The sequence below is a fragment of the Phodopus roborovskii genome, unplaced genomic scaffold (genome assembly GCF_943737965.1).
Source record: "Phodopus roborovskii unplaced genomic scaffold, PHOROB, whole genome shotgun sequence".
Classification (NCBI taxonomy): Eukaryota; Metazoa; Chordata; class Mammalia; order Rodentia; family Cricetidae; genus Phodopus; species Phodopus roborovskii.
Window position 1 is genome coordinate 32462518 of NW_026126541.1, and position 26433 is coordinate 32488950.

Below are 26433 nucleotides of genomic sequence, written 5' to 3' on the forward strand. Positions count from 1 at the left end.
GAGCCCAGCAGGATCTGAAATTTATGGCAAAGGTTCCCCCCCCCCCCCCTGTAACTAACTTTATGGTGTTTTGAAATGAAAATCTGTGGCTTGAACCTGTATTCCATAGAGATAAAACCAGGACTGGCCTGGTATGACCTCTGTCGACCTTGGACTGGCTCCACAGCTCAAATGCTAGTACTATGCTTTCTGCCTACAAGTGCATGCTCTCTTTGGCTTGTCCTCTTGCAAGGTTTATCTTGGAGTGGGGCAGACTGGGAGCTGAGTGAGAAGACTAAGCAGGGGTGGGAAAATGTTCCCAGAAGAGTTGGAGAGCTCGTGGACTTCCTGGCTTATGGGTCACAGAATATCCATGTTGAAAGACCACAGCAGCTCACCCATGACGCTGCATTTGCATGGTTAAGTGGTCCATCCAAGGGGGGGGGGAACCCTCCAAACTTCTACCAAGAGACTGCTCACAGTCTTGTGCTTCTGTGATTTTGTAGGGCCGGATCTGTTCACTCCCATTAGGGGACACTGGTTCTCACGTCTTCCTTTTATGAACTCGAGGGTGAGGTCCATTTATTTATTTTTGCTCTTGGCTAATGTAGTGTCAGACTATACATGGTAAATGCGGCTCAGTTGGGCTATAAAAGGAAGAGGCCTGGACGCCACCAGACCACAAGGAGGAGAGAGGGGGGCCCACCCCCGCCCGCCCGTCCCAGTGGTACTCACATTGTCCTCCAGCTGGCTATTGCAGCCTGGCTGGGCCAGCAACAGCTTGACGATCTCCACATGCCCATGTTCACTGGCACACATCAGGGCGGTGGAGCCCTCGTCGTCCTGGATATTGACATCAGCCCCACAGGCCAGTAGGCCCTTCACCATGTCTATTCGCCCATGACTGACAGCCAGCATGAGGGCTGTCTGTCCTGCCTATGAAAGACCTGAGGGTTAGATTCAGAAGTACAGACTGGAGTAGACTGGAGTAGATGACACACAAAGGCTCTGGAGCTATGAGCTAAGGAAGAGCACATGGGGTGGAGTCAGGTTTTCACTAGAACTCTGAGGATGTCTTAGCATAGCAAGGTAGACAGCTCCAAAGAGAGGTTGAAGGTCAAATTATGTAAACACGTTACGTTCAGACTTAGAGCTCTGGGTCTCGTATAAAACCAAAATGGCAAGATGGTTGGAATTAATAGGCAATGGTGTGAGAACCTTGTACAGGTACCTTTGTACACAAGCATATTTGTAGTTTCCCTGCAGGATGCCTGGGGGGCTGTCTGCAACACGGGACTGAACCCATGTGTCACTACTGTGCTGGACTAAAGCTGTCAGTGTACCCCCAGCACAGCTCTGTCGGCCAGGGCAGCAATATCTAGCAATGGAAGCAAGACACCAACCTGACTGGCCTTGGCGTTCACGTCTCCACAGCCAAAGAGTTCTTCCACAACCTGCATGTCCTTCTCTGCCTCCACGGCGGCAAGAGCTGCCAGCATGATAGGCGTGTACCCCGCCTTGTTCTGGTGATCTACATTACACACGTCTACAAGAAAGAGACCTCGTTGGGGAGAGCCAACTAGAGAAGCAAGTGCTCATGGGAAGTATGGTGTTTACAAGAGCCAAGTGAAAAGTGCTCTGGCAATGAAAACCATTAAGAAGGAAACAGTTGTTTTTATGCCCAGGCTCTGAGGGCTGGTGGCAGCGGCAGAAGTGACAGACAGTACCTGTGCCTGATGATTTTGGTGGGACAGCTTGGTGGTGTGAGAGGAGGTTCTACGGTGTACTTGCTCTAGCAGAAGCCCCAGTGAGGATCTAGACAGGTACATGTTCAGAAACACAATCACATGGCTTCTAATGCTAGCGCTGTGCTGCGAGATCAGTATTCATGCAGTAAGAAACTGCCAAGGACCATCGACCCCATGGGCTACAGCTCTTCTGTTCTCAATTCTCAAGAAGTGTTCCAGGGCTTTGACAACACACCAGGATGAAGAGTAATGGAAAGTCTTTTTTATATGGAGCAAGTATCAAGTTACACATTTAAGACAGGACAAGGAGAAAACTGCCTGGGCTCCCGCTCCATTACATGATCACACAATGGGATGTACAGAGGGACTTATGTGTAAGAAGCAAAGACTTGGTAGCAAAGTGGGTATACACATGTATCCAAGGTCCTCAGTCTTTCCACAGTGAAGCACCCAGAGTTACGTTTTGTGGAGTAAAAAATCTATTCAAAAGAGTAAGCAATAAAAAGAAAGTAAATGAAGTAATTAACTAAAACTACCTAACAACGGAATAAATTCTAGGGTTCTGAGGGCAGGAAAAAAAAAAGCATTCATTTCAAGAGCAATGCTGCAATCTTGTTCTGGGCTTCCCCAGCTAAAGGTTACAGTCTGGAGGGAAGGAAGCCCGTAACTGCTTCCCATTGTCTCATGGACGCAGTTCTCCCCTAATGTGAGCACTGAAATAGAGAATATGCAGCCCTAGGAGTACCTCGCCAGCAGGGTGCTTGTCCAGCATGCAGAAGGCTGCGGGCCCTAGCTCCAACACCCCCACACCAAGAAAAGAAAGAAAAGGGAAGTTGGAATCTGATTGGTAAGTGTGCTTGGATTTCTCTCTTCTCTATGTTAACAACTCGGAGATGGAGTAATGTACACCAGGCAAGTGTGCTTGGATTTCTCTCTTCTCTATGTTAACAACTCGGAGATGGAGTAATGTACACCAGGCCGTCAAGAGACAGTAAGGGAAACTGGACAATTTCATTACAGTAAATCAGGTGTTGACATTATGTCCTCAGCAGACTGAGTTGTTGCGAATTCTGGGTTAGTGGCATATCAAAAATACTATTGTGGTGATGGAAGTGATTTGGGGGCTGCCCCACTTGGGCACCCCGCTGAAGGGTCACCTTCTCAAGGGGCTCCTTCTGTACTGCCCTCCTACTTCATGTGCAGCGCGATCCAGAGCTGCATTCTGGGATGGCTCGTTCTCAACACTGTCAGTTAACGTGGCTCGGCGGTAATGGGAAACACTGCCTCTGATTTTTGTGATTCTTCAGGAGCCATGTAGTTGGGCAGGAACAATGATGACTCTATTGTGGCTTTGCTAGTCACTACCCCGAGCAACCACTCACTTCTAAAGGACCACATGGAGGCTGGGGTACAAGGACAAATGGAGCGGTCACAGACACTAAAGCTATGACCCTGGGCCTGTGAGCAGTACTCTGCCACCAAGCCTGCATGATTCATTGAGGAACAAATGTAGTCATGTTTATTAGCAGGGGTTACACCTCATTTGAAGACAGCTGACCTGCAGCGAGAATATCTTCAAAACCTTTCAAAATAGACTGAGATTCTGTTTCTTTATTGCCCAGGCTTGGTGTACTTGAAGCCTCCCATCCATGACTCAAGAACGATATTCTTGCCATGTCATGTGGAAAAGCAATGAAAAGACTTTTGGATGGCCAAAGAACTCAGGCATGGGTCAACTGGCTTCGTGAAGACCAGTCACAAGCTGAGTGTTCCTAGGGGAGCAACGGGACAGCCTCCATACCTGCGTCCAGAAGCAGCTTGACGATCTGGAAGTTGGAGTGGGACACGCTGTAGTGGAGTGCAGTGTTCCCATTGCCGTCGGCCATGTTGATGATGTAGCGGAGCACGTCTGGGGAGACAGCCTCGAATGCGGTGATATAGTCACCCACCATGGCTGCCACAGCAGACTTCTGACTGGACACTCGGAACCACTCGTGCTGGAGGGTGTTCAGACAGAACCTCTGCCAAAACACCAAGTTGCTGTTCTATTTATAGCTCTCTGAGCACAACCGAAAGCCCAAACAACCAGGCCTTTTATAGTCAAAGTGTATGTTCTCAGCATCTGCTCTCAAGTCTAGTGAGACCCAGTGCCTCAAGAGCAGCTTCAAACAGCAAACTTGAACTTCTCTTCTGGTTTGTCCACACTGTGATAACTAAGAGGTCACAACAGTGTGCAAATGAGTTTAGCCAGATCCCCAAGGTTTAATTCTGGATTTTACTACTTATGAGCAAAGTAACCCTCCTTATTCTGTATCTTAGTTCGCATGTCTTTAAAAGAAAACAAAAATAAACCCCCCCTCATTTTTATAGCTTCTATTAGGCCTGGCTCAACATTTGAGCTGTCTGTATTTACTGAATTAACTGGTCTTTCAAGCAAATTTTCATTGGCATCAGGAAGAACTTAGCACACCCACAGCTGAGTTGCTTCCTGACCCAGACTGACTAGCTTCAGCTCTCCCACTGCACTAGGCTGGGAGTTGAGACTAGCCTAGGATATATAGTGAGTTCCAGGTCAACCTGAGCTATAGGCTATAGTGTGAGCACCTGCCTCAAAGAGCAAACTGGAACAGTTTAATTCTAGCACTACTAGTCTGACAAGGTGTCTGGTATTCTACAAATACTTAAAAATCTTCTTATGCATTTTGTGTGTGTGCGTGCGCGCATATGCAACACACACACATCACAAGCATGTGTAGAGGTCAGAGGACAACCTGCAGATTTTGGTTGTCTTCATGCACAATGTGGGGCCTAGGGCTCAAACTCAGATCATCAGGTTGACAGCAAACACCTTTATCCACTGAGCCATCTTGCAGGCCCTCGGGGCACATCTCTCAGGGTATTGGGGCTAGGTTTGGCTAGTGTGGGCTCATGGATAAATGTTCCTGTGTACTTGTGTCCAAGCCCGGGGCAGCCACTGTCAACTTTTACCATAACGTGCTAGGCCCACAGCATTCCAACTATGTTTCTAGGATTAGGTCTCCTGAGAGCCCTGTAAGTCACCTGAGCAGCAGATTCAGGCTGGGATGACTCAGCCTTACATGAACCATACCTGCTGACGTGCAAAGACTCAGATTCATGTTATTATCAAATTAATGCAAGAAGCCACATTTTCACAATGCCCTGAAGACAGGGTTGCCAATCTGAGGCCCAGTCAGGTCAAGGAGTTGCAGATCCAGCTGTCAGCATGGGAGAGAGTCGCCTGGCAGCACACCAGATTAGCCGCCACTACAGCAAGCAGTACCTGTGTTGTGCTATCCCTGACCCTTGAGATAATCACGGTCTCCATGCTACCTGTTTCGGTATCCTCTCCAACTGGGAAATGACAGTGCAGCCATTTTTCTGTTTAAAAATAGTGGCCATCTGCATTCCACACCAGAACCTAATGTGCACTTTCCTAACTGGAAAGGAAGGCTGACCTCCCCCCCCCCCCCCCAGATACATTTCTTCTAAACACTGTGCTTGCTTTTTGCAACATTCTGGGATGCTGCTCTTTGGACAGAAGCAGAACATGGACAAAGAAGACGACTGCCTGCAAGGTAGCCTTCTCTTTCTTTCTGCCAAGTATGTGCCTCCCAGATGCCTCCACCCCCGAGAAAAGTACAGGGTGGATAAAGGATGGCGGAACCTGGGCCTCACGGAAACAGTGTGTTCCCTGAGCTGGGCAGTACAATGCTCACTCTGCCAGATATGCTGGAGATGAGCGGCTCAGGGAGAAGCATGCTCCATGGAAGCATAGAGCAGGCTACCATGTTCCTGACCATGGTGCACCTGGGTGATGCTGCATAGCCCGGGGATTGTTCGTATCATCAGACTCACCATATCTTTGCTGGTCAAAGCTTTGGGATCATTTATGTTATTTTTCAGTAAGTTGCAGGCAGACAACATCTTTTCACTTAATTCGTACCTAAAGGAGAGGGGAAAAAAATACAGAAAACTCAGGACTTGTCACAAGATGAAAGTGATTTTTATCTGAAAGCCCACAACCATTAATAGGTCAGGGCCATGGCAGGTCATGGTGAATGGAGCTGTCTCCAGGCATGGGTGATTGACAACACTACAACTAAGCCAGTGCCTCTGAAATGAAGGTCTTTGCATAAGGGTAACTTCCAGCTATCAGTTTGTCCTTTAGGACATTACAAAATAACATTCAGAAAATTTTATTCCTTTTATTGTAAGTTCTTAAAAATAGTATTGGCCAGGTGTGATGACACATGCCTTTGATCTCAGGACTTGGGAGGCAAAGGCAAATGGGTCTCTGTGAGTTTGAGGCCAACTATTATCTATCTACATAGTGAGTTCTAATCCATCCAGGACTATACAGTGAGATTATATATATATATGTGTATATATACACACACACATATATATATATACTTATTTATTTATATAGCTTATGATATACCTATATATACACACATATACTCTTAAGGCATTAAAGAGGTCTAAATTACTATATTTCTATTATGTTGTACCCACATCTAGTGACTTAAGTGTTTGTTCAACACATATGCAAAGCTCAAAATCCAATGACATGGTAGTATCTCAATAAAGCCATTTGAAACTCAGAAGCCATTTCAAAACCCCTGGAAACACTTACCTTTTGTTGTCAGAGAGCTTCCATTTGACAAATGGAACAAAGTAAACACTTGCTGTAATGTTCCAATGTATATACTTCATAGAACAAAAAAACCACACTGATGTTTCCATCTTTTCTCATTTTATAGGCTAAATCCACACTTACTAAACGGTGTCTCGAACTCACTCCTTCTCAGGAGATGTTTCAGCCAACCAGAGTATGTGAGATTTTTACTTCAGCTGATATTTATGACATCCCACATCTACTGTTGTGCTCCTTATCACTCGGTAAGCAACAGAACAGAGTCATGTGGCTGATACCCACCACCTTTCCAGTTAGCAGGATTTTTGGCTGAGGCTAAACTCTTGTCCTGCACTTACACAATGGTCCTGTGATAACGATTCTGACATTTGCATTAAGATAAAAATCTGAAATCTTAACTAGTATGCTGGTCATCAGAAATGTCAAAGATGTCTTTGTACACAAGGTGACACGTTCAAACAATGGACACTATAGGGGACAGGGTTCCATATGCCAAGTTAGACAGCAAAGAGTTAAAGCTTCAGCAAACAAAGGAGACTATCAACTAAGCCGTTCTCATTGCTACACTAGGAGAGATCCGACAGAGACCATACCCTGCACTTGTATTCACTAGTACCTTGACCAGATGTCTCTGAGACACAGAGGAGACCAAATCCACAGACACAGTCATAAACTGTCTGAACCAGTAATTCTATTACCCAAGCACACCACCAATCATGGGAGGAATCGGGGAGGGGAGGGGAATGTACCACACCTCTCTCTGATTTCCACCTTCTCAGGTTCACATTCTGGAACCTGCATTTCATCTTCCACCCTGGCAGACTTGAAACCTTCAATATTAACTGCATGGTGCCCTTTCGCCATTCCCAGAGTGTCGTCCTCCTCCTTCTCTTCCTCCTCCTCCTCTTCCTCGGGAGGATACTCAATGGTATCACACTCGTCATCTGACTCGGAAGAAGAGCTTCCATCCGAGCTGGAATCATCACTTGAAGTTGTTTCATACCTAGGTGGCAATTGGGATTTCAGGCGATGCAGGGCGTCCCCATAAAGACCCAGTGACAGACATTCCTGCGAAGGGAAAGCTGCTGCCTAACTGCAGACATCTGGCCAGTGGTTTAGAGCCTGCACTTTAGAAATTCAAAGTATGAGCCGGGCGGTGGTGGTGCACGCCTCTGATCCTAGCACTCGGCAGGCAGAGGCAGACAGATCTCTATGAGTTCCAGGTCAGCCTGGTCTACAGAGTGAGTTCCAATACAGGCTTCAAAGCTACACAGAGAAACCCTGTCTCTTGGGGGGTGGGGTGGGGAGAGAAGAAATTCAAAGTAAGATCTAGTAGATTTACAATGAGTTCTGAAATCAAAGAGTTATCTCCCTGTTGACAACCGGTATCATGTACCACTGGGTTTAATAATAATAAAAACAGGCATGACACCATTAGCTCAGAATAAATGGAAAGGAAGGTGACTTTATAGGAAAGCAGATCTGCAGTTGCTGTCTCTCCTCCCCCCCCTTCCTATTTTTGCCCCCTTCATTCTCCCACTGTCAAGGTGAACCGATGACATAAGTAACCAATGGTTTCTCTCTTGCATGTCCTTTGAAATCTGCCGGGTCACATCATTCAAAGCTGAAGATTTGTAAAACATGCACCATCATGTTAAGCCTCTCTTGGTAGCCACATCACTATAAATGCCCAACGCTACACTGTTGCTTTCTTATTGAGCAATCGACTAATTGCTTTGATTCAACTGCAGGACAGACAGGCTCAACCACCCGGGCCAATAACTACCAGGGATTCTATGTAGAAAGCAAGGGAAAGCAAGGAACTGGAGTGAGGGCCAGGTTATCACTCTTCAGTTGAAATGCCCACAGAGAGCTAAGGCAAAAGCAATCCATTCTGGAGAAGTGGATGACTGTCACTGGGCCCTGGACCAATGATGCTAGCCTCTTCCTGTTCCCTCCTGTGTTCTAACATGTACAAGCACAAGTGTCCAAAGGAGAGAGAGCAGCAACCCTGCTGTTTTTTGTTTTTTTTTTTTTTTTTTGCTAAAGATCTCCCCCACCCCAGGTCAGAGGTGAAGAGATGTCACTTTCCCAGCTTCAGTGGGTACCTGTGAAAGAGGATACTAAAAGGAGAGAAGAGGAGCACCAGGGGCACCTTTCATCAAGACAGGGCAGCATCCCAGATTAGGTGCCTTGACAGTGACTTAAGTAGGCGGGAGGCAAAGGAGAGATGTCTCTGCACCCAAACACCAAGCTGTCTTACCCGCCATTAATGCCAATGAACTGAAGGTTCTTTTTGGCGCCGTTCGAGTCTTTATTCCCATCACTTTTCTTCATGATGGACTTCAGTGTGTTTTCGTTGTTTGGACATACTGTTAAAAAAAAAAAAAAAAGTGAATCAAAGTGATGGAAATCATACAAGTTAAATTGTGTTTGTGAATATAGATCTTAGTGTGCTTGTGCGAGAAACACTCATGGAACCAACCCATTGGGAAAGTGTGAATGCCCCTCATCACCCAGTCTGTAATGTCTGGGCACGCCGATAGATTTTCCCCCATTTAAAAGAACATTATTAATAGAATGCTGAATTATTATTATTTTCTCTGTTGGCATGTACTAAAGTGACACTGTGTCTCATTTCACCCTAAAAAAACACTTAGGCTAAGGTAGGGATATTGGTATACTTTTTCATCAGCTAAGATAACCTTGGTGGCAGGGAGTGGATATGTGTATGCATGCCAGCATGTAAAAGAATGGAGGGTTGTTTGTATAGCACATAATTTGTAGCTAAGACTACATAGCATGCTTTGTGTTAAAGATACCCTTAGACCTCCTAGCTGCCAAAAAAATGATTTAACCTGTCTTGTAGGTCAATATATAAATCATCAACTGCCTAGATTCCCAATACCAAGCTGGGAGGAGACTCACCATAGAGGCCAGTGGCTATCTGGTCATCTGTCAGGTTCACTGGGGACAGTGTATTTCCCTGAGTGGGGAACTGGTCACGGCCTCTGACCAGCTTCCGTCCTGCCATTCCCGTCTCTTGATCAGGTGGGGGCGTTGGCACATTTAACAGTCCTTCAGACTGAAGGCTTCCACACATACAAGGATGATCCAAGTGATTTCCTGTTCGAGAGAAGGGAGTGTGGGTATGTGGTACTAGGACTGTACAACATACTTAAAAGTCGTTTTGTTGAGAACAATTCTCATGGAGCTGGAGAGATGGCTTGGTTAAGAGCACTAGCTGTTCTTTCAATACCCAACACCCACATGTCTGTAACTTCAGTTCTAGGGGATCTGATAACCTCACACAGAAAAAAATGCAGGTGAAACACCAATGAAAATAAGTTTTAAAAATCATTTTTAAAAGCAATAAAAAAGTTTAAAACAAAAAAGTAAACTAGGTTTAAAAATTACTAAAACAAAACCCAAGTCTCACAACTCACCCTCTCCTCAGTGACTTCTTGTGCTTCCCTTTTGAATACATTGCACTACTTACTTACGTCTCCTAGACTCAAACCTCCAAGGCCTTCAGTGACTTTTAAGCTCTATCCTTGTCACCACAATGGTGACCTACCAAGGCTTGGCATCCAAGCCACATAGCACTCACTTCTACTACAGCTCCCCCTGGCACTGGTGCAGGAACTATGCTCCCACTATCTCCAACACCATTAACCTACAGGGCACCTCCACCAGGGAAGCTTGGGAAATGGAGTCCTCACAGCCAGGCGCCATCTTGCTTTCCATCATTCCCTTATTCCTCTGGTCTCTGTGGGGAAAGGGACCGAAGCCCAGGTCTCCCTCATTTCCTGACAATCCTTCCACCTGGAGTACCTTCTCCCCAGCTCCGCACAGCCACATCTTTCTTCCCCTCCCTCCTCAACTGGAACCAACTTTTCTTATCTCAGTGCAACTATCAGTCACACTTTTGGGGTCTACGCCACAGGGACAGGATGAGTCTTAGAAATACTTCCTTGTCAGCTTTCCTCTCATCACGCTTACTAGACTACTTCTCCACATGAGAAGCATTTCATGTCAGCGGACAAAGCAGGGAAATTTGATAAAATCATATTTGCAATTTAATGTTCCACAGAACCCTCATTATGACTGGCACTGAAATGATGTTGATAACATAAGACTGAACTAAAAAGCAAACACATTGAAATCCATGGAGGCAAAGGTTTGTTTGAGACAAGGTGGTCACACTTCTTCGTACTATATAGCCCTGGCAGGCCTAGAATTTGCCACACAGACCAAGTTAGCCTCAAACTCATGGAGATCTTGCCTGCTGCCTCTGCATGCTACTAAGGCCGACTAAATATAACAATCTGCACAAACATACTTTCATAGAAGATTAATCAGTAAAACTCCACTAAAATGAGTCAGCTACCATGACTAAAAATTTTCATATATTACTTTGTTTTATATAATCCATACTAAATATGGATCAGATGTTTTCTAGTAATTTGATTTCCAGAAATATTATTCTAAGGATGCACAGGGACATATAGAAGGATTTTCACAATGCCCACATTTAAAACAGAGAGAAGTTGTTGAATCTGGTGGGTGAGCTACAGGGCACTCAGACAGAATTCTATGAAGCCGTTATGGGTTCCATGTGGCGGTGACTACAGCACGAAGCCTTCTTCAGGCAAGATGTTCACCATTATTCCTATCCACAGTCTTTCCAAGGCGTGGTCTAAATCCTATTCTTTTAACTCTGTTTTTCTAGGACATCATTCTAGAAAGCTCTCTTTTCTCTATCATTGCTCTGTAGCAAATGAAACTCTCCCCATCCTGTATTCTCAGTTCCTGTGTATTCCCTCCCTGGGGAAGGCAGGCCCCGGGAAGCCTTTCTTGCTGCATCTGTATCTGTGTCTTCTTCAAGGTACTGGGCCACAGATGTCCTCTGCTAAGCATCTGTGCAACTCACCTGGAAGTCAGAGATGATGTCAGAGGCCAACAGGTAAGGCAAGGTCAGCAGGCACCAGACTAGTCCGAATTAGTCACATCAGGGAGAATTGCTGCCTGCACTGCTGGAAAAAATCTCTTCTGGGTGGTGCTCAAACTGGCTGGACTTGAATAGTCTGGACATGATTCTCTGAGCTTGGCAAGGCCCTTATGGGCATGGCCATCACATGGAGTGACATCTGTCCCAGCGTAAAGCTCTGACAGAGGACTGCCACATGTAAGGAGAGGGGGGAGGAAGAGTGGGGATGGACAGGCAAAACCAGAGTGGCCAGCAAAGTCCAATGAGATGATTTTAAGCCTGGCCATGGTTGGAAGTTATGTACACGAGGGGACGGGGCTTTTAAAAACATAGAAAAGGGCTACTATGTGCTGGTGGGCTCAGGAATCATCATCATCTTGAGGCTCTGGCTGGCCTAGAACGTGTTATGTAGACCCAGCTGGCCTCAGAGAGCAGCCTGCCTCTGTCTCTTCAGTGTCTATCTTAAAGGCATGCGCTGCCATGCCCAGTTTTTTTTTTTTGTTTTTGTCTTTTTTTTTAAACCTTTCCCCACAATTTTCCCCTGCAGAACTCTTAAATTAAGATTAAACGAAACTACAACTTGACTACTGAAAAATAAGAGTACATGCCTCCTCAGTCTCAACTCATCAACTTGGATGTGTATGAGGTCTTAATTAACTGGTAGTTTAATTAACAGGCCTGGACCGCCAATGGTAGAGGCCCATAGAGAACATCACATGTTACTCAAACAATAACAAAACGCAAGAGTAGTGATTATAACACCCTCCAGAATTCTGGCCCTATAGTCCAGATGCTCCAGATACCCAGTGGGTGGCAATGGCTCCCACACGTATAATCAGGGAAATGACTGAAGGAGGAGTGGGTAGCTGTGAGATGGCTTTTGTCGTTAAATCATTCAAAGTAGTCATAGGTAACAATAAAACATGAGCTTCATTTTAGGACTTGGCCAGGTTAGTGATGACAAAAAGACAGTGAGTGGCAGAAATCTTAGTGTTCTGCAAAGTAAAACACATCTATCCAATGAATTAATTATAGTTCTAAAGTGCATGCAGGAATTAATATGTGGACAATCTTTATAGCAAAGGCAAACTATATTGAAGAAAAATAAAATGTAAACTTTATAGTATTCCCAACATTAGAAACAAAGTATTAAACATATATATATATAAATCCGTGAAAACTAGGAGAATTTTACAGGGTTTCCCCTCCCTCTAATTCCTCTGTGACATTCCTCCCTGGCTTTTGAAAATTTACTACAGTGAATTTTGAAAGTTTTGTCCACAGTTATTTACACTACTCTGGCAAGCAGTTTTAGAAAACACAGCTAAGTAGCCGAGCAGCATTGCCTAAGGTTTAGCATCCAAATGGGTTTTAGAGACCATTTAGCTTCCCTGTCAAGAATGGGAAGAATCATAATTTCTGATTCATGAGAGGCCACCCATGACTTTAGGTGTTTCCCTAAAGTAACTCTCCTGGGGAGTGGATGGGCACTAGCAGGGACCCGCCCTTGGGGTGCTGGCACTGGCTGGAGGAAGAAGAAACAGATTCTATTTTTGACAGAGGTCCCTTTTTGGGGAAAGTGTTGGGTCTTGGATGGAGGAGCAGGACCTTTGCTCTTGGAATTCCGCCCCATGTGAACGAGACATGGAGTCAGCGACATAAACAGTTACTTCCAACCAGAAGCCCTGGAGCCATGACAGGTCAGAGCTGTGGTTTAGTCATTTCTAGCACGGTGGTGGTATTCTCCTAAGATCAGTTTCAAATGGCTGCCAAGCACGCATCGAAAGTGGACACTCACTTGGAAATTACAACGCTAGAGTGGGTTTAAGAATCAGATGCTTTTTTCAGCACAACCCCACCCATATTTAATTATATACCCTCCCATGACTTGACCCAGAAATCCCAGGCTGCATTTACCAAGGCTGAGTTAAAATGTGCCCTGACCAGGCTCCTCCCAGAGAAGCGAAGGTCCTCTTCTCCCTGGACCTTGGTGGCCTTGACCACAGCTTAACCCTGAGCACCTTGTATCACCTAACATCATCCCCACAGGTGACCATTTACATTTCTGTCTGTTGCACGTGTCTCGGCGTCCCAAACAGAGGGCTAGTTATTCACGGTTCATCTGTAGATTTCTTTGTTGTAGCACTACACTTTCTTTTTTGTATATAGCTGACATTTAACACAAATAGATGGCGAGGGGGCAGAACAGAGTCTACACAATTTTACTGAAGTATGAACGACTCTCCGCTCAGGAAGACATAGTGTCAGCAACTGCGTTTGCCATTCCTATGGACACCATGAATTCAAGCCATTCGTGTTTCTTGAAAATTACCAACCACCAGCCCTTAGCCTGACACCAGCTATGTGTGTCAGGATTCAGTCAGAGTAAGTGTCAAAGTAAGTCAGCATCTTCTTCCAGAACACTCCTGTAGTTGGCTAATAACCATTTAGGAATACCAACAGTTCAAGAGAGCAGAACTTTGAAACAAACAAAAGCTGAAGGGCTGCCAAGGGAGGGGGCAGAGTTAAATCCTTTTAAGACCTTCCCTTCATAGATGAATGCCTTTTCCCAAGATCATTAACATATGATCAAGTGACTTGGCCTACACTTTCAATCTTTCAGGGTCGCATTAAAAAAAGTTGTGTCATTATCGCCACCCCATCCCCATTCCCTACTGCTGTCTTGGAACTCACTCTCACTCTGTAGACCAGGCTGGCCTTGAACTCAGAGATCTGCCTGCCTCTGCCTCCTGAGTGCTAGGATTAAAGGCGTGATCCATGACTGCCCGGCTTCCTGGCTTCAACAAAGGGTCTTATATATATATATATATACCAGGCTAGCCCACTATTTCTTACATAGCCGAACTTGTAATCTTTTGCCTCTACCTCTGAGTATGGAGGTTATAGGTACACATCACCACACCATGTTTAGCTATCAATTCTGAGAATCAGATGAAATTCATTCACTGTTTTATAAGGAAGAAAAAAGAAAAAAAAAAAAGCTCAAGCATAAAGATATTCAAAGTTATGGACTGACTCTAGAATGAAGCTCTGGTCACAAATTGGGCTGCCTATGGCAGACAGCCTCCCCAGCAAGGACCTGGGTTCATCTTAAGCTCAGATACAGACAACCCTTGACTTTAAGCCCATTCATTGCAAAATGCCCCCAAACTGGAGTGTTTATTTGGTGATGGGGATAGCTGATGGGTGGTGGCAGATAATACATGTTTAAATATATTCAGAGGAATGCCTCAGCTGTAAAGGACAGCCAGCCTTACACAGCTGCTTCCATAGGACAATTCTGCTGGGAGGGAACCTGGGGGGGAAAAAAACCAAATGAGTCTTCTCATTTGACCCAGACACAGAACTCAGACTCTGTGGAGACTAACACAAATTCCCAGGACTGAGAACCAGCCAGTTCTCCATACTCCCAGGCCATTAGAGACCCCTTACCTACCCAGGCCGTTTAAACACTTCAAGGGTTCCAAGACCTCTTGGCCTGGCTTATTTTGATGTTTTCCTGCATTTTTAGAGGGAATGCAAAACCAAAAACAGATACCTAGTGGTATAGCACAAGAAACAAGGAGACAGCTCACTAGAAGAATTCTGTAACTGTTTCATTTCCCACTCTAGTTTTGGGTAGATTTCCTCCTACAAACTTGCACAGCTACGAGAAGGTCTTCAAGTTTATAAACATTTTAAACAAACCCCAGAGAACCAAGAATGCAAATATACAGGCCATTAACCAGAAATTCCTTTGAGTGTAAAGGATGAAATCTCCAAAAACCATGTAGCAGGCAGTTAAGTTCTATCTCTGTTTGTGCAGGAATAGTTAAGATATTTTTAGGGTATTTGTAACTCTGAGTCATTTGTCTAGAATTTTCTTCCCCTTTCCAAAATGAAAAAAAAAAAAAAAAAAAAAGAGAAAAAAAAGGAAACTCCACTCCTTAAATCAATATAAACAAGTTAAAAGGAAAAGATAAAAAACTTCTTAAGATTTGTTTGTTAACAACAGGAGTTTCCTTCCTCTTAGCCAGGCACAGTGGTGTATACCTGGAATCCTAGACTTGGGAAGGCTGAGCCAAGAGGCTCTAGCAAAAGGCCAGCCTGATCCACACGGTGAGGGTTTGTCAAGTGGAGGGAGGGAACTTACTTCCTGTGACCATTTTAACAAGAGAAACAATACGTCTAGTCATCACCAAGTTCTATTGTGTCAAAGCCATGACACACTGTCCCTCAAATCCTGAGAGAACATCTATGATCATTTAGGTGAGAAAATACAGAGGGGATAGCATAATTTGTGACTCAAATGTTGTTAGAAAAAGAAATATGTTTCTAAAACGCAAGTCACATACTGCATTCTTGTACATGGCTAGCACACACACGGGTACTACAGGAGAGCATAATGTGTCATTGTCTTCTAAAGGACACTCAATTACATACTCCCAGTGAAATTTTAAATAGAATTAAAGTATTCAGTGTGATGATTCGGTTAAAATAACAGTTTGCAGCTGGATGGTGGTGGACACATGCCCTTAATCCTAGGACTCTGGAGTCAGAGGCAGGTGGATCTCTGAGTTCAAGACCAACCTAGTCTACAGAGCAAATTCCAGGTCATCCAGGTTACACGATGAAACCCTGTCTTGGATGGGGTGAGGGAATGGTGACAGTTTACAAGCTGACAAGTGACTCCATCATTAAACCTTTAACTCTACAAAGAATGGGTCTACAGACAGGGTATAATACTTGTATATATTGTATAATAATGTATTGAGAGCCTAATTACTCATCTTGAATGACAGTGGCCTGACTATCATACACCCCATTTCCTCATAATGTTTCTTTATCTTGATAAAAATATTAGTTGGACAGGCATAATAATTGGTGTGTGTAAGAGAGAATTCTCAAGCTGGAATTATGAATACATAAATTTGAGATTAAAAGGGGAGAGAGCTGACGAGATGCCTCAGTGGTTAAGAGAACTTTTGCTTCTGTGGAGGACCTGGGTTTGATTCCCAGCACCTACATGGTGGCTCACACCCATTTATATTGCTGCGTCCAGGGGATCTGATGCCCTCTTCCCACCTCTGTAGAAACTAGTCATTCACATGGTACACTGACATACATTCAGGCAAAACACTCACACATACAAAAAGAAAAGAAGAACAAAGAGGAAGTCAAAGGTTACTCCCACAAGCTTTGTTTAGCAACTTTTCTCAACAGGTCCATTTCTGGAAGAACTCAGACATGGGAGGCAGCAGCTTTTATTTAGCCCTTATGCTCTATGCTGCAGACCATTCCATGCTTCCCTTTTACAATCCCCAGTTCCTCATTACAACCCTGCCAAGGCTCAAAGACAGTCTCTCTGTAGAGAGAATCTGCACTCAGACTGCCTGGCTGGCTTCAGAGCCTGAGGTTAACTTCTTGAAAGAACTGGGTTTGTACAAGCGACTACTGATACTCTGAGACATGCCAAACCCAATTCTTTACTGTTTTTTAAGGATTAGATTGTGTGAACAAATAAATGCCTTTTGGCACGGATATGAATTCTACACTGTGTAACGGATACTGTGGATTACGAGGTAGGTATGGTGACCCAGTGTGCTGTGACACCTCCATATATGTGGCATGCAGATGTCAAGAATGCTACCGCCTTCCTGTATCCAGCTCACATGTACAAACACCCTATGTGGGGTAAATTCCTTTCTCATCAGATCTTGGTTGCAATACGTTTGTGATATGAGTTAGAGGCAGCCTTTAAGGGTGAGGGTGCTCTGTGTGCTTTGACAGTGACTGCCTGCTAGGAGAGTATTTTTCCTTTTGGTCCTAGCTGTCACAGATCTCGCGTGTATTAGCTGATTAATTAGGTGTTCCATGCAGGATCAGATCTACACACTGATGTGTGGGATGTCAGCCTGACTGGACATAGGCCAAAACACGCTGTAACACAGTCAAATGGAACTTCCTGGTCTCCATGCACAGGAGGCCACACAAATTACTCCATAGCAATACAGCCGTGTATTCTTGACAAGAATGAGAAATAGTAAGTCCAGTTTTGGGAGGAGGGAGGAAGGCTGGGAAGAACATGTTTTTGTACCCTCCTCTGCCACCTGTTTCTGTTACTTGACATCAACATCTGACATCATGATTTCTTTTAAAGGATGAGGAGGCAGACATGTAAGACTTCACTTTAGCCCACATTGCAATCTAATCCTGTTTATTCTAAAACGACTCCTGTGTGTATTTATTACAGTTATGTGTGTGTGTGTGTGTGTGTTATAATTCTTAAAGGCAAACCCATATAAACATCAGTTGCCATGTGCATTTTCCTTTCACAATAAACACTATTCTATAGCACAGACACTAAAAACTAATAATCATCCAGGTTTGAAAGCATAAACCCGGGAAGATATAGGAAGGGTATATGTTAGTCTACTGTCCTTTCCAGATATAAAGGGGCACACAGTTATAAAGGTGTCTTAACTAAGATCTATTCCCCACATTTTCACAAAAAGATTAATTGGATGAGCATCCTTCTCCCTAGGTAAGGCGGGTTCATGAGAACTGTTACACCAGGGAATGGAAGCCCCGGGTGATGACCAGGGTTACTAAGGGCACTGTGTGGAGACTCCGAGCACCTGGTCCCAAGGGCAGTCACTTTAGAGTCTCTTGGGGAGATGCTACTTGGCAGAGTACCCCAGGGTAATTGCTCAATGACTCACATTCACTTAAAATCAGGTGAGCAGTGATCTCAATGAAGGGGAGGACAAAAGTGTAAGTGCCTATCAACTCAAGCAAAGGAAAAAGCCACCGTCAGTCCTTGCTTATGGGTCCCTTATCTCAAAAACATACTTTCCACTCCAGGCACTTCACTCCCTGTCCCTGTCTCCATAGCTCTTGCTACTTCCTGACCTAACACAGCTCTCCTGTTTATTGCTTGTGGCCCAGTGACTCCCGGCAGGGAGGGACTCTGTTAAGTACCCTCAGAGCCTATGCTGACATGAAGTGGTAATTCAAAGGTTATTTTGCCACCTTAACAAGTCAATGAAGTGTCTACCCTCTCATAAAATGTTAACCGAGAACATTTCACTCTAGAATTAATTGGTCATATATTGATAATTATGCATTTAAACAATACAAGCATTTTAAAAGAAGTTCTGTATAAAATGAGCAAATATATAACCAGAAGACAGACATGAGGCATCATATAAAGTCTCAGGACCCCTCCAGGGTGGCCAGGCCTCATATGCTTGCTTTTCTGTGTTAGCCTGAAGCCAGGGGGTAAAAGAGCTGAGGTACTGAGGATGGGCAAGGCTGCTTATGCTTACGTGTCTCGGCTGTTGGTCTACATTCAATTCATTATCATCCTAAAGCTTTTCCCAAGACTCCAAAATAATAGTTCCAACCATTAAAAAATAAAACAAAACTTCCTTACTTCCTAGAGAGACATTCTCCCCCTCTTTCCTCCCATGGTTTGAATGTGTCCCTAACAATTCACATGGTGGAAGATGTATCCTCCTGTCCTTATGGACTGATGTCAGTATTCTGGGAATAGGTACATTATTGTCCCATCTCACCACATGATGCATTCTTTGCTATAGAGCAGATGAGTAGCTTGCTGAAAGTCGGTGCCATGCATCGGACTTTTCTTCAGAGTGCTGAGCTACACAAATCTCTGTTCTACATGGTTCCCCTTGTCCTCACGCCCAGGGCCTTGGGGGGTATCACCTACCTGTGACTTTACCCAGCCTGGGTTTCTGGAAGTCGGGGTTCCTGAACTCTTCCGTGTTTGCAGACTTCATGACGGAATTGATGGACGACAGGGTGCTGATGAGCTGTGAGTTGAGGGAGCCGATCTGGGAATGAGGCTCCCCAAAAGCCTCGGCCAGTTCACTGTAGTTCTCAGCCAGCAAGGTCTGTTGTTCTGCCAGCAGCTTCTGCACGCGCTCAATGTAGTGATCCAAACCAGTCACCATCCCAGATGCAAGCTGAGGCTGAGGAGGATCCTCCAAGAGATTCCCTACAGGTTCATTCCCAACACCCACGCTCCTCCTGCTGCCCATCAGTCCCACAGTCAACTGTGGAGGGCCACAAGCTATGGTCCTCATTTTGAGACCAACCAGATAGTTCTCATGAATATTTATCTGTCCCACGCCTGACTCTTTGGTCTTCACAGCGGATGGCTTGTCAAACCCAGAACTACCGGACAGCACCGTCCCAACACCAACAGACCGAGTCTTAGTGGAGGAGTTGATGTCTTTGACACGGCCTTCTCCTATGGCCACCGTTCGCATCTCCACAGTCTGGGTGCTGGTCTGCTTGTCCAAAGTGCTGAGGAAAGTGTTGGTGCAGGACTCCACAAGGGTGGCCACCTCCGTGTTCGTGCACTGGTCCACCTGCTCCAGAGTTGTGCTGGTGTGCTGGTTTGTGGTATCAGGTACCGCCATGATAGCGGCTTCCTCCTGGCCTACCACCTCTGTGTTCATGCTTCGGGAGGTGCACTCCTTGGGAAAGCAGACAATCACGTCAATAGAACAGTCTCCACAGCCAATGGACCGCACGTCTTTGAGGTTCAAGTTTGTCTTAAGGAGTGTTAGGTCGCTCCCAGAAGCCTCTGTGTTGCTGCCTGTTTCACAGACACTGACTTCCACGCCCACACTCCGGTCACAAGTCTCAACAGACTTCCCTATGCATTGGTCATGCACTTCTACTCTCTCCTTCACGACCCACCAATTCATAGGCAGCTCGGGCCCCACAACTTGATTCTTGCAGTCAGATTGGCAGGAGATGCCTACACTACTCGTTTGCACGGAGGTCCCAACGCATGAATCTGTTGTGTCCACATGGCTGCCAACCATCTGGTCTCTGGTCGGCACCAGCGCCTCCACCAACTTGCTGCAGACTAGTGGCTGGGCCATTGTGGCCTTGTCCACTTTCTTCCTGGACCCAGCAGCCTGCAGTTCTTGCTTTAGCTTTGCCATCTCCCGATCGTGGGTGGTTTCTTTAAGCTGTACTTCCAGGCGGTAGATCTTTTCTTTTAAGGCCTCTATGGTTTGCTGTTGTAGCTCAATCTCTTTGTCGGCTTCAGTGATTACCCCCAGCATGGCTTCCGTCACACCGATGCCAAAGTTCCTCGTCTCAGTGACTGTCCCTACAGCTGTGTCCCGGCAGGGCCTGAAGTCTCTGTGGTAAACAACAACATCACTCATATTTTCATCGCTGCCCACAGCCACAGACTTGCACTCCCGAGACAGGCACTGTCCATTCTCTCTGAGCTCTGATGGGGCCTCACAGCCACTATCCTGAATCTTCTGTTCCAGTGCCTGCATGTCAGCCGTGAGCTGCCGGAACTCCTTAATCCTCTGTGTGCTCTGCTGCACGCTCTCCAAATCTTCCTCCTCATAATCGATGTACAGTTCCCCGCCACCTCTGCGGGTTCGGGACAGCAATTCCAGCTGGGAGGCATTGCCCGCACTGTAGGAACGCTTCCTCACACCACATGCCTCATTCTGGGATGCAGCCCTCTGGCTTTTCAGCTGGGAGGCCAACTGCCTTTTCTCTTCTTGCAAGACCGAGATCTTAACCTGGAGCACGGGGATGGTCCTCACCTGCTCCTCCAGTTCCTTCAGGCGTTTTAAGGCGATGGCCATCTGTTCTCGAATATGCTGCAGGTGCATGGGGCTCACGTTGGTCACAGGGGTGGAGATCCCTGAACTCAGTGGGCTGTGGCGGATGGAGCTCCCCATGGAGGAAGTGGTACCAGCTGCTGGGACATAGCTACCGTAATCCCCATTGCCTTGGTATCCATTCTGAAGCTGGTGCATGGCCGAATTGTGGTTACCAGAACCCATGAAGGATGGGAGGGAGCTCGTAGAGCCCATGCCTCCAAAACTGGCCAGCCTGGGCCTCCTGAACTCACCCGGTGCCATCTGCATGGTGACTCTCTCCTGTTCGAGTCTTCTCCGGGTCTCCATCAACGTCTTGGTGACATGAAGGTTATGCTTTGGGAGCTGAGGCGACGGAGGGGGCAGCAGCTGTCGGTTTTCCGGGATGGCAAAAGTGGGTGAGGTCTCTAGTGGGGCAGGTGGCCGTGGGATCGGGGTTGATGTAACGTGGCTTCTGGCTAGGAGGAAGCTGGGACACTGCTTGCTGTCATCACTGTTGGAGGAAGACAGGGATTCGGTGGAAGTCCACACAGCTTGGTGGGCAGATGCGGCCCTGACTTCTGGACATGGTACAGATGGTTTTCGCTTCTTCTGGATGTTGAGTTTCTTGATGGTATTTCCCTTCTGTATGTCATCCACGTATTTGACGAAATCCAAGTCTAGCTGAAAACCATAAGGGGTTTCCACAAAATACGGGTCTTTCTGTTCCTTGTTGTGGTCTCCATTCAGAACGCTATCCGCTTTTTCTAAGAGAGAGAAGACATGACAATATATGCAATGAATTACTTGTGAGTGTCGCACAAGATAGTCTGCTATAAGAGTTGTCAGTCCTATTTTCTGAACCTCAGCCCTGAGTGAAAATGGAGACAGTGACTGTCATAATGGCACAAGTAGGTAGTCCCAGCTACTAGAGAGATTGAGGATTCCAAGTTCAAGGCCAGTATGGGCAACCGAGAAAGATCTTATTTCAACATAAAAAGTTGTGGATGTAGGGCTATGGATGTAACTCAGTAGTAGAGCAATCTACAGTATTAACCCCCTTACCCCCCCACACACAAGTGAATAGAAGGACAATTCAAGTATTCAACTCATAACATTATGAAACAATGGCCTTGAGAGCCAAGCACATATTGGTACAAAAAGCCTGACAACATGGCTGTGTAGATCACTTGTCCCCTACAGTTCTTCGAAGGAAAAGAGAGAAGGCATCTTATGCAGAGTCCACTAAGTCACAAAATGCACTGCCAGCAGAGTAAAAGAGGGGGTCACAGCAGACCCAGGGAGCCAGGTGTGTGTGTGTGTGTGTGTGTGTGTGTGTGTGTGTGTATGTTAATTTTTCTGCAGGTTCAGTAGTCTTTTCTTGCCGGTGGCAAAGAGCCACCTAGTGTCTGACTATTTCCACATGATTCCATTTTGCCCTGACCCTTCCAGTTTCCCAGCTGGGGATACAGGACAGGAGAGAATTCTGGGTGCCAGAACAAGGTTGGAGGACAGACATTCACCTACTGCTCACTTTCTCTCCCTACTTAAAACCCCCTCCCAACTGGAGGAACGTTTTCTCTGCTCTGCCAAGCTTTGTCACTAACTCACAAATACCTGGTTTTGTCATCACAAGCAACCGGAACAGGTCCAAGGAGGAATGGAAGTAAGGACAAAGCAAACTCCAACTTTGGGATCATGTGGCATTCAGTAAACGCTACTTCTGGCTAAACAAAACATAAAAAAGGAAACGCAGGAACCTTTCAAAGCCTGGGCCTTGCTGCTGATCTGAGCCGTACATTGCAAATTTAAAAGCAATGCCGTTTTGTTTGTTTAAAATGTAGGATTAGGTCATATGTTTTTTCCTACAGCCACACTAACTTCAGGTCTATGGAAAGGACCAAAAGCTAGGAGTGAAAATGAGAGCCATCTGTCCCCTGCCCCAGTCCTGGTTGTCCTGCCTTGTCAGGTCCAAGGATGTGAAGCAGACTCAGGCTGCTGCCTGCCCTCCCAGTCCCCACCCGCTCCGCTCCACATTACAGCTGATGCCCAGAGCTCGGAATGACGCACCCCTCCCCCCAGCCCTAGTCTCCACGTTTCTCTCTCCTTTGAAACTCTGGGAAGTTTAAAAAGATTGCCAAATGGGCACACATTCTTTGTGTCTCACTTTCGAACAATATTAAGATAAGAATACTTGGCTAGCCTGTCACCTGTGTCCTGGGGTTCAACTATTCCATATATATACACACAACCATTCTATATACACACACACAAAATCCCCATCTAAACTACCCCGGCAGCTGCTGCCACCTCGGCTACTGCCGCGGCCGCCGCTACCGCCGCCACCACCACCACCACCACCACCACCACCACCACCACCACCACCACCACCACCCAGCGGTATTAAAACTGTTAAGGAATTCTCTTTGAAATAAATGTCCCAGCATGAGTTGACCCAGAGTACCAGTGCCTGGAAATTTGAGCTCATGCTAACAGAATGTGTCTTCCCCTCTCTTTCCTAGCTTCCAACTCCGCAGGACAGTGCACTAGCTCAAAATATGCAGCCAGACCTGTTTCCAGAACTGTCTGAAGTTCCAAAGGAAGCAAGGAAAATAGGATATATCCCACCAGCCCAGGGTGTCTGGGGTGGGTGTGGGTAAGGGGGCAGTATACTCACCCGGGGCTCACAATATGGAGCCGGGCAAAGCGGGGGTGGGGTGGGGTGGGGTAGGGGGGTGCGTTCAGGGTCCGGTGGGGAAGGAGCCGGAGCCATCTGCAGGTCACCTTCACCCCCTAAGCACTTGATCCAGCACCCACCCCCCTAGGCTCACCCCAGCCCACAGGCTCACCCCTCCTGAGCTCACCTACCGAGGGCCCACAGCAGGGCAGCCTCCAGCCGCAGCACCCCAGGCTCGGATTCTACTCCTCTCCACTTAAGGGAACGCCTGTCAACTCGCGCACACACCTCCCAGGCCCGCAGGGACACCATAGGCCCAGCCTGCACCAATGAGGGCTCCCGGCGTCCCCCGCAAGGCAAGGCACTCTCAGCAGTCCGGCATCCCCCTGGTGTCTTAATGAAAACAGGAAGCCGCCTGCCTTCTTCGGAAAACCTGTGCTCTTCGATGCAGCTTTGCCAGGAGCCCAAATAAAGCCGGCAATGTGAGCCTCTCCACCGAGGGCTCAGTCTGCCCCTGGGGCCAGACACTTCATCAAAGAGTCTGTGTTCTGGAGGCAGGCCCAGCAAACTCAGCCCAGGTCACCTGAGGAAGGGCAGGGCCACAATTGGCCACTGTTTCCTAGCACTGAAGGGCCCTTCTCAGCCTAGCTCCTGACAGGTGACCGGTAACCGGTAACCAACAGTTCCCCTCCAACAGTCGAGCCCTGGCCATGCATCTTAAAGAAAATGAATGAACCAGGCCCTTTATCGGCTGCAAACAAAGCAGGCCATGCTAGCAAGAACATCACAGAGAGACTTTACAAAGAAAAAGGCAATCATGTCTGAGGCGGTGGCAGCTGGCATGACTTCTAGGTTTTTCTTACCGATGTTCCCATTGCAGCGTTTTTCAGTAGGAAAAAGTGAGTGGATTCAGTGTCGGGTTTCAGACCCCCCCCCCCAAACACACAGAGCACATTTTTCAGCAAAACTTAACTGGTCTATATTTAGCTACTTCCCAAGCTCAGAGAGTAGAGATAACCAAAGGTCTGGGTCACTCTGAATTATCCCCAAGTGACAGTTTGGACTTCTCCCCCTGGAAATCAGGGGTAGTTAGAATTTAACCACAGCAGACTTCTTTCCCAAACACTGCTGAATCCCAAATACTGAAAGGGCCCTAGCAATAAAAAGAAACAACAACAAAAACCAGATAGAGCAGATGGGGAAACAATCCCCAAACAAACAAACAACATTCTCAAAGTGACACCTGTGCAACCATCCTGGGTACCAAGTAGTCTATTACATTGAAGCTGCCAGTCAACAAAACTTTTTACTTAATTAACTTATTTATTGGTTTTTTGAAATGGACTCTCATTAGATAACCCAGCTAGCTACCTTAGAACTACCTATGTAGACCAGGCTAGCCTTCACTCAGAGATCCACCAGCCTCTACATCCCAAGTGTTTGGAAAAGAGGTGTGGCCACCACAGTGAGGATATAATCTCACTAATGTTTTTAATCTACAGATTTCCACTGCATCGTTACACAAATGCCTGATGACACACCTATGGCCCATACTTATTTCTCAGTTTTTCTGAACAAAAATGTGTCTTAACTTTATTCTCCCACATTTTAAACATCCTCAGAGCAATAGACTGAATTTTCAAACACTATATATATCACAAATAAGATGTTAGGAACAAAGTAGACATTTAAGACCCCTTTAGTGGTTGATTTAGGGTGTGGAGTTAGGGGTAACATTTGCACTTTACAAATTTTTATGCCACATGGATACTTAATAAGAAAAAAAAAAGGGCACTGTTCTTACAGGCATGCCCTGCAGTAAAAACTAAGTGTACTCAAATGGATGGGGTAGAATTAACTTATTTTTAGATGAATAAATGTAAGGCCAGTATTTCCCCCAGTCTCCTTATGCTGTTAGTGTGGCCAGACATAAGCAGACAGTTCATGAGACAACCCCACCCCTACCCAACTCTTCCTCAAGAGACCCAGGATAATCTTTCCAATTCTTTTCTCCATTCCCTCCCCCAGTGCAGACATGATGCTAAGATCACTCGCTGCTAACTTGGCCATCGAGTTTACACCTGTGGATAGAGAACCCATGTGCTAGAAGGAATCTGGGTCTCAAGTGGCTCTGTGGATCAAAGCTGGTATTAAAACTCTCAAGAGCCTATATCTCTGTACTTTCATGTGAGAGAAACCAACTTTGTAATGACCCCAAATTCTAAGAGATGCAGCAGCTTCTATCCTGTGCCTCTGTCTCATTCCTACCCAAATTGTTGGCCATGTATCTTAAAAAGAAAATGCTAACTAATTAAACAACAATATAGCTTTTAGTATGAAAACTGGTTAATTCAAGAATAAGGAAGCACAAAAACATATTTTTTTTTTTTAAGGAAAAAGAAAACATAGCTGAGTTATAAAGAAATTTCATAGCTTTCTCAAAAACCCTTTTTAGACTAACAGAAATATGTCTGTTTTTACATAGCCAAACCTCCACTGGCTATGTGGAATTTTGCAAGCAACAGCTTCTGACCGTTCTGGAACTGGAGGGCTGCCCAGGTGTTTACGAGAATTTTCTGAATGTCTGGGATTGCAGGAATGGAGTCAGGCTACCCCTAGCACCCCTCTGTCTTCATTATATAACTTTTACTGAAAACTTACTGGGTGTAGAAAAATGATTCTATTCTGTTGAAAGAGTAGGAGGAAAAATTTATAAG

General features: G+C 45.9%; 1 protein-coding gene across 4 annotated transcripts in view; it reads right to left on the reverse strand.

Annotated features, from left to right (window-relative positions):
• The window catches only part of Kank1 (KN motif and ankyrin repeat domains 1), a 115540-nt gene that overhangs the window by 2606 nt on the left and 86501 nt on the right, over positions 1-26433 (reverse strand). The window contains exons 1-9 of one of the 4 annotated variants that reach the window (XM_051200108.1): positions 23908-24237; positions 19128-21806; positions 9334-9531; positions 8669-8777; positions 7160-7408; positions 5604-5691; positions 3529-3748; positions 1383-1525; positions 715-915 (exon numbers count right to left, since the gene is read on the reverse strand). In XM_051200108.1, the coding sequence (XP_051056065.1) occupies positions 715-915; positions 1383-1525; positions 3529-3748; positions 5604-5691; positions 7160-7408; positions 8669-8777; positions 9334-9531; positions 19128-21806; positions 23908-24028 (4008 nt within the window). In that variant the 5' untranslated portion in view covers positions 24029-24237. Of the gene's footprint in view, positions 1-714; positions 927-1382; positions 1526-3528; positions 3749-5603; positions 5692-7159; positions 7409-8668; positions 8778-9333; positions 9532-19127; positions 21807-23907; positions 24244-26433 lie in introns of those variants that run through there. The other 3 variants (XM_051200111.1, XM_051200109.1, XM_051200110.1) reach the window with 3 other exon arrangements.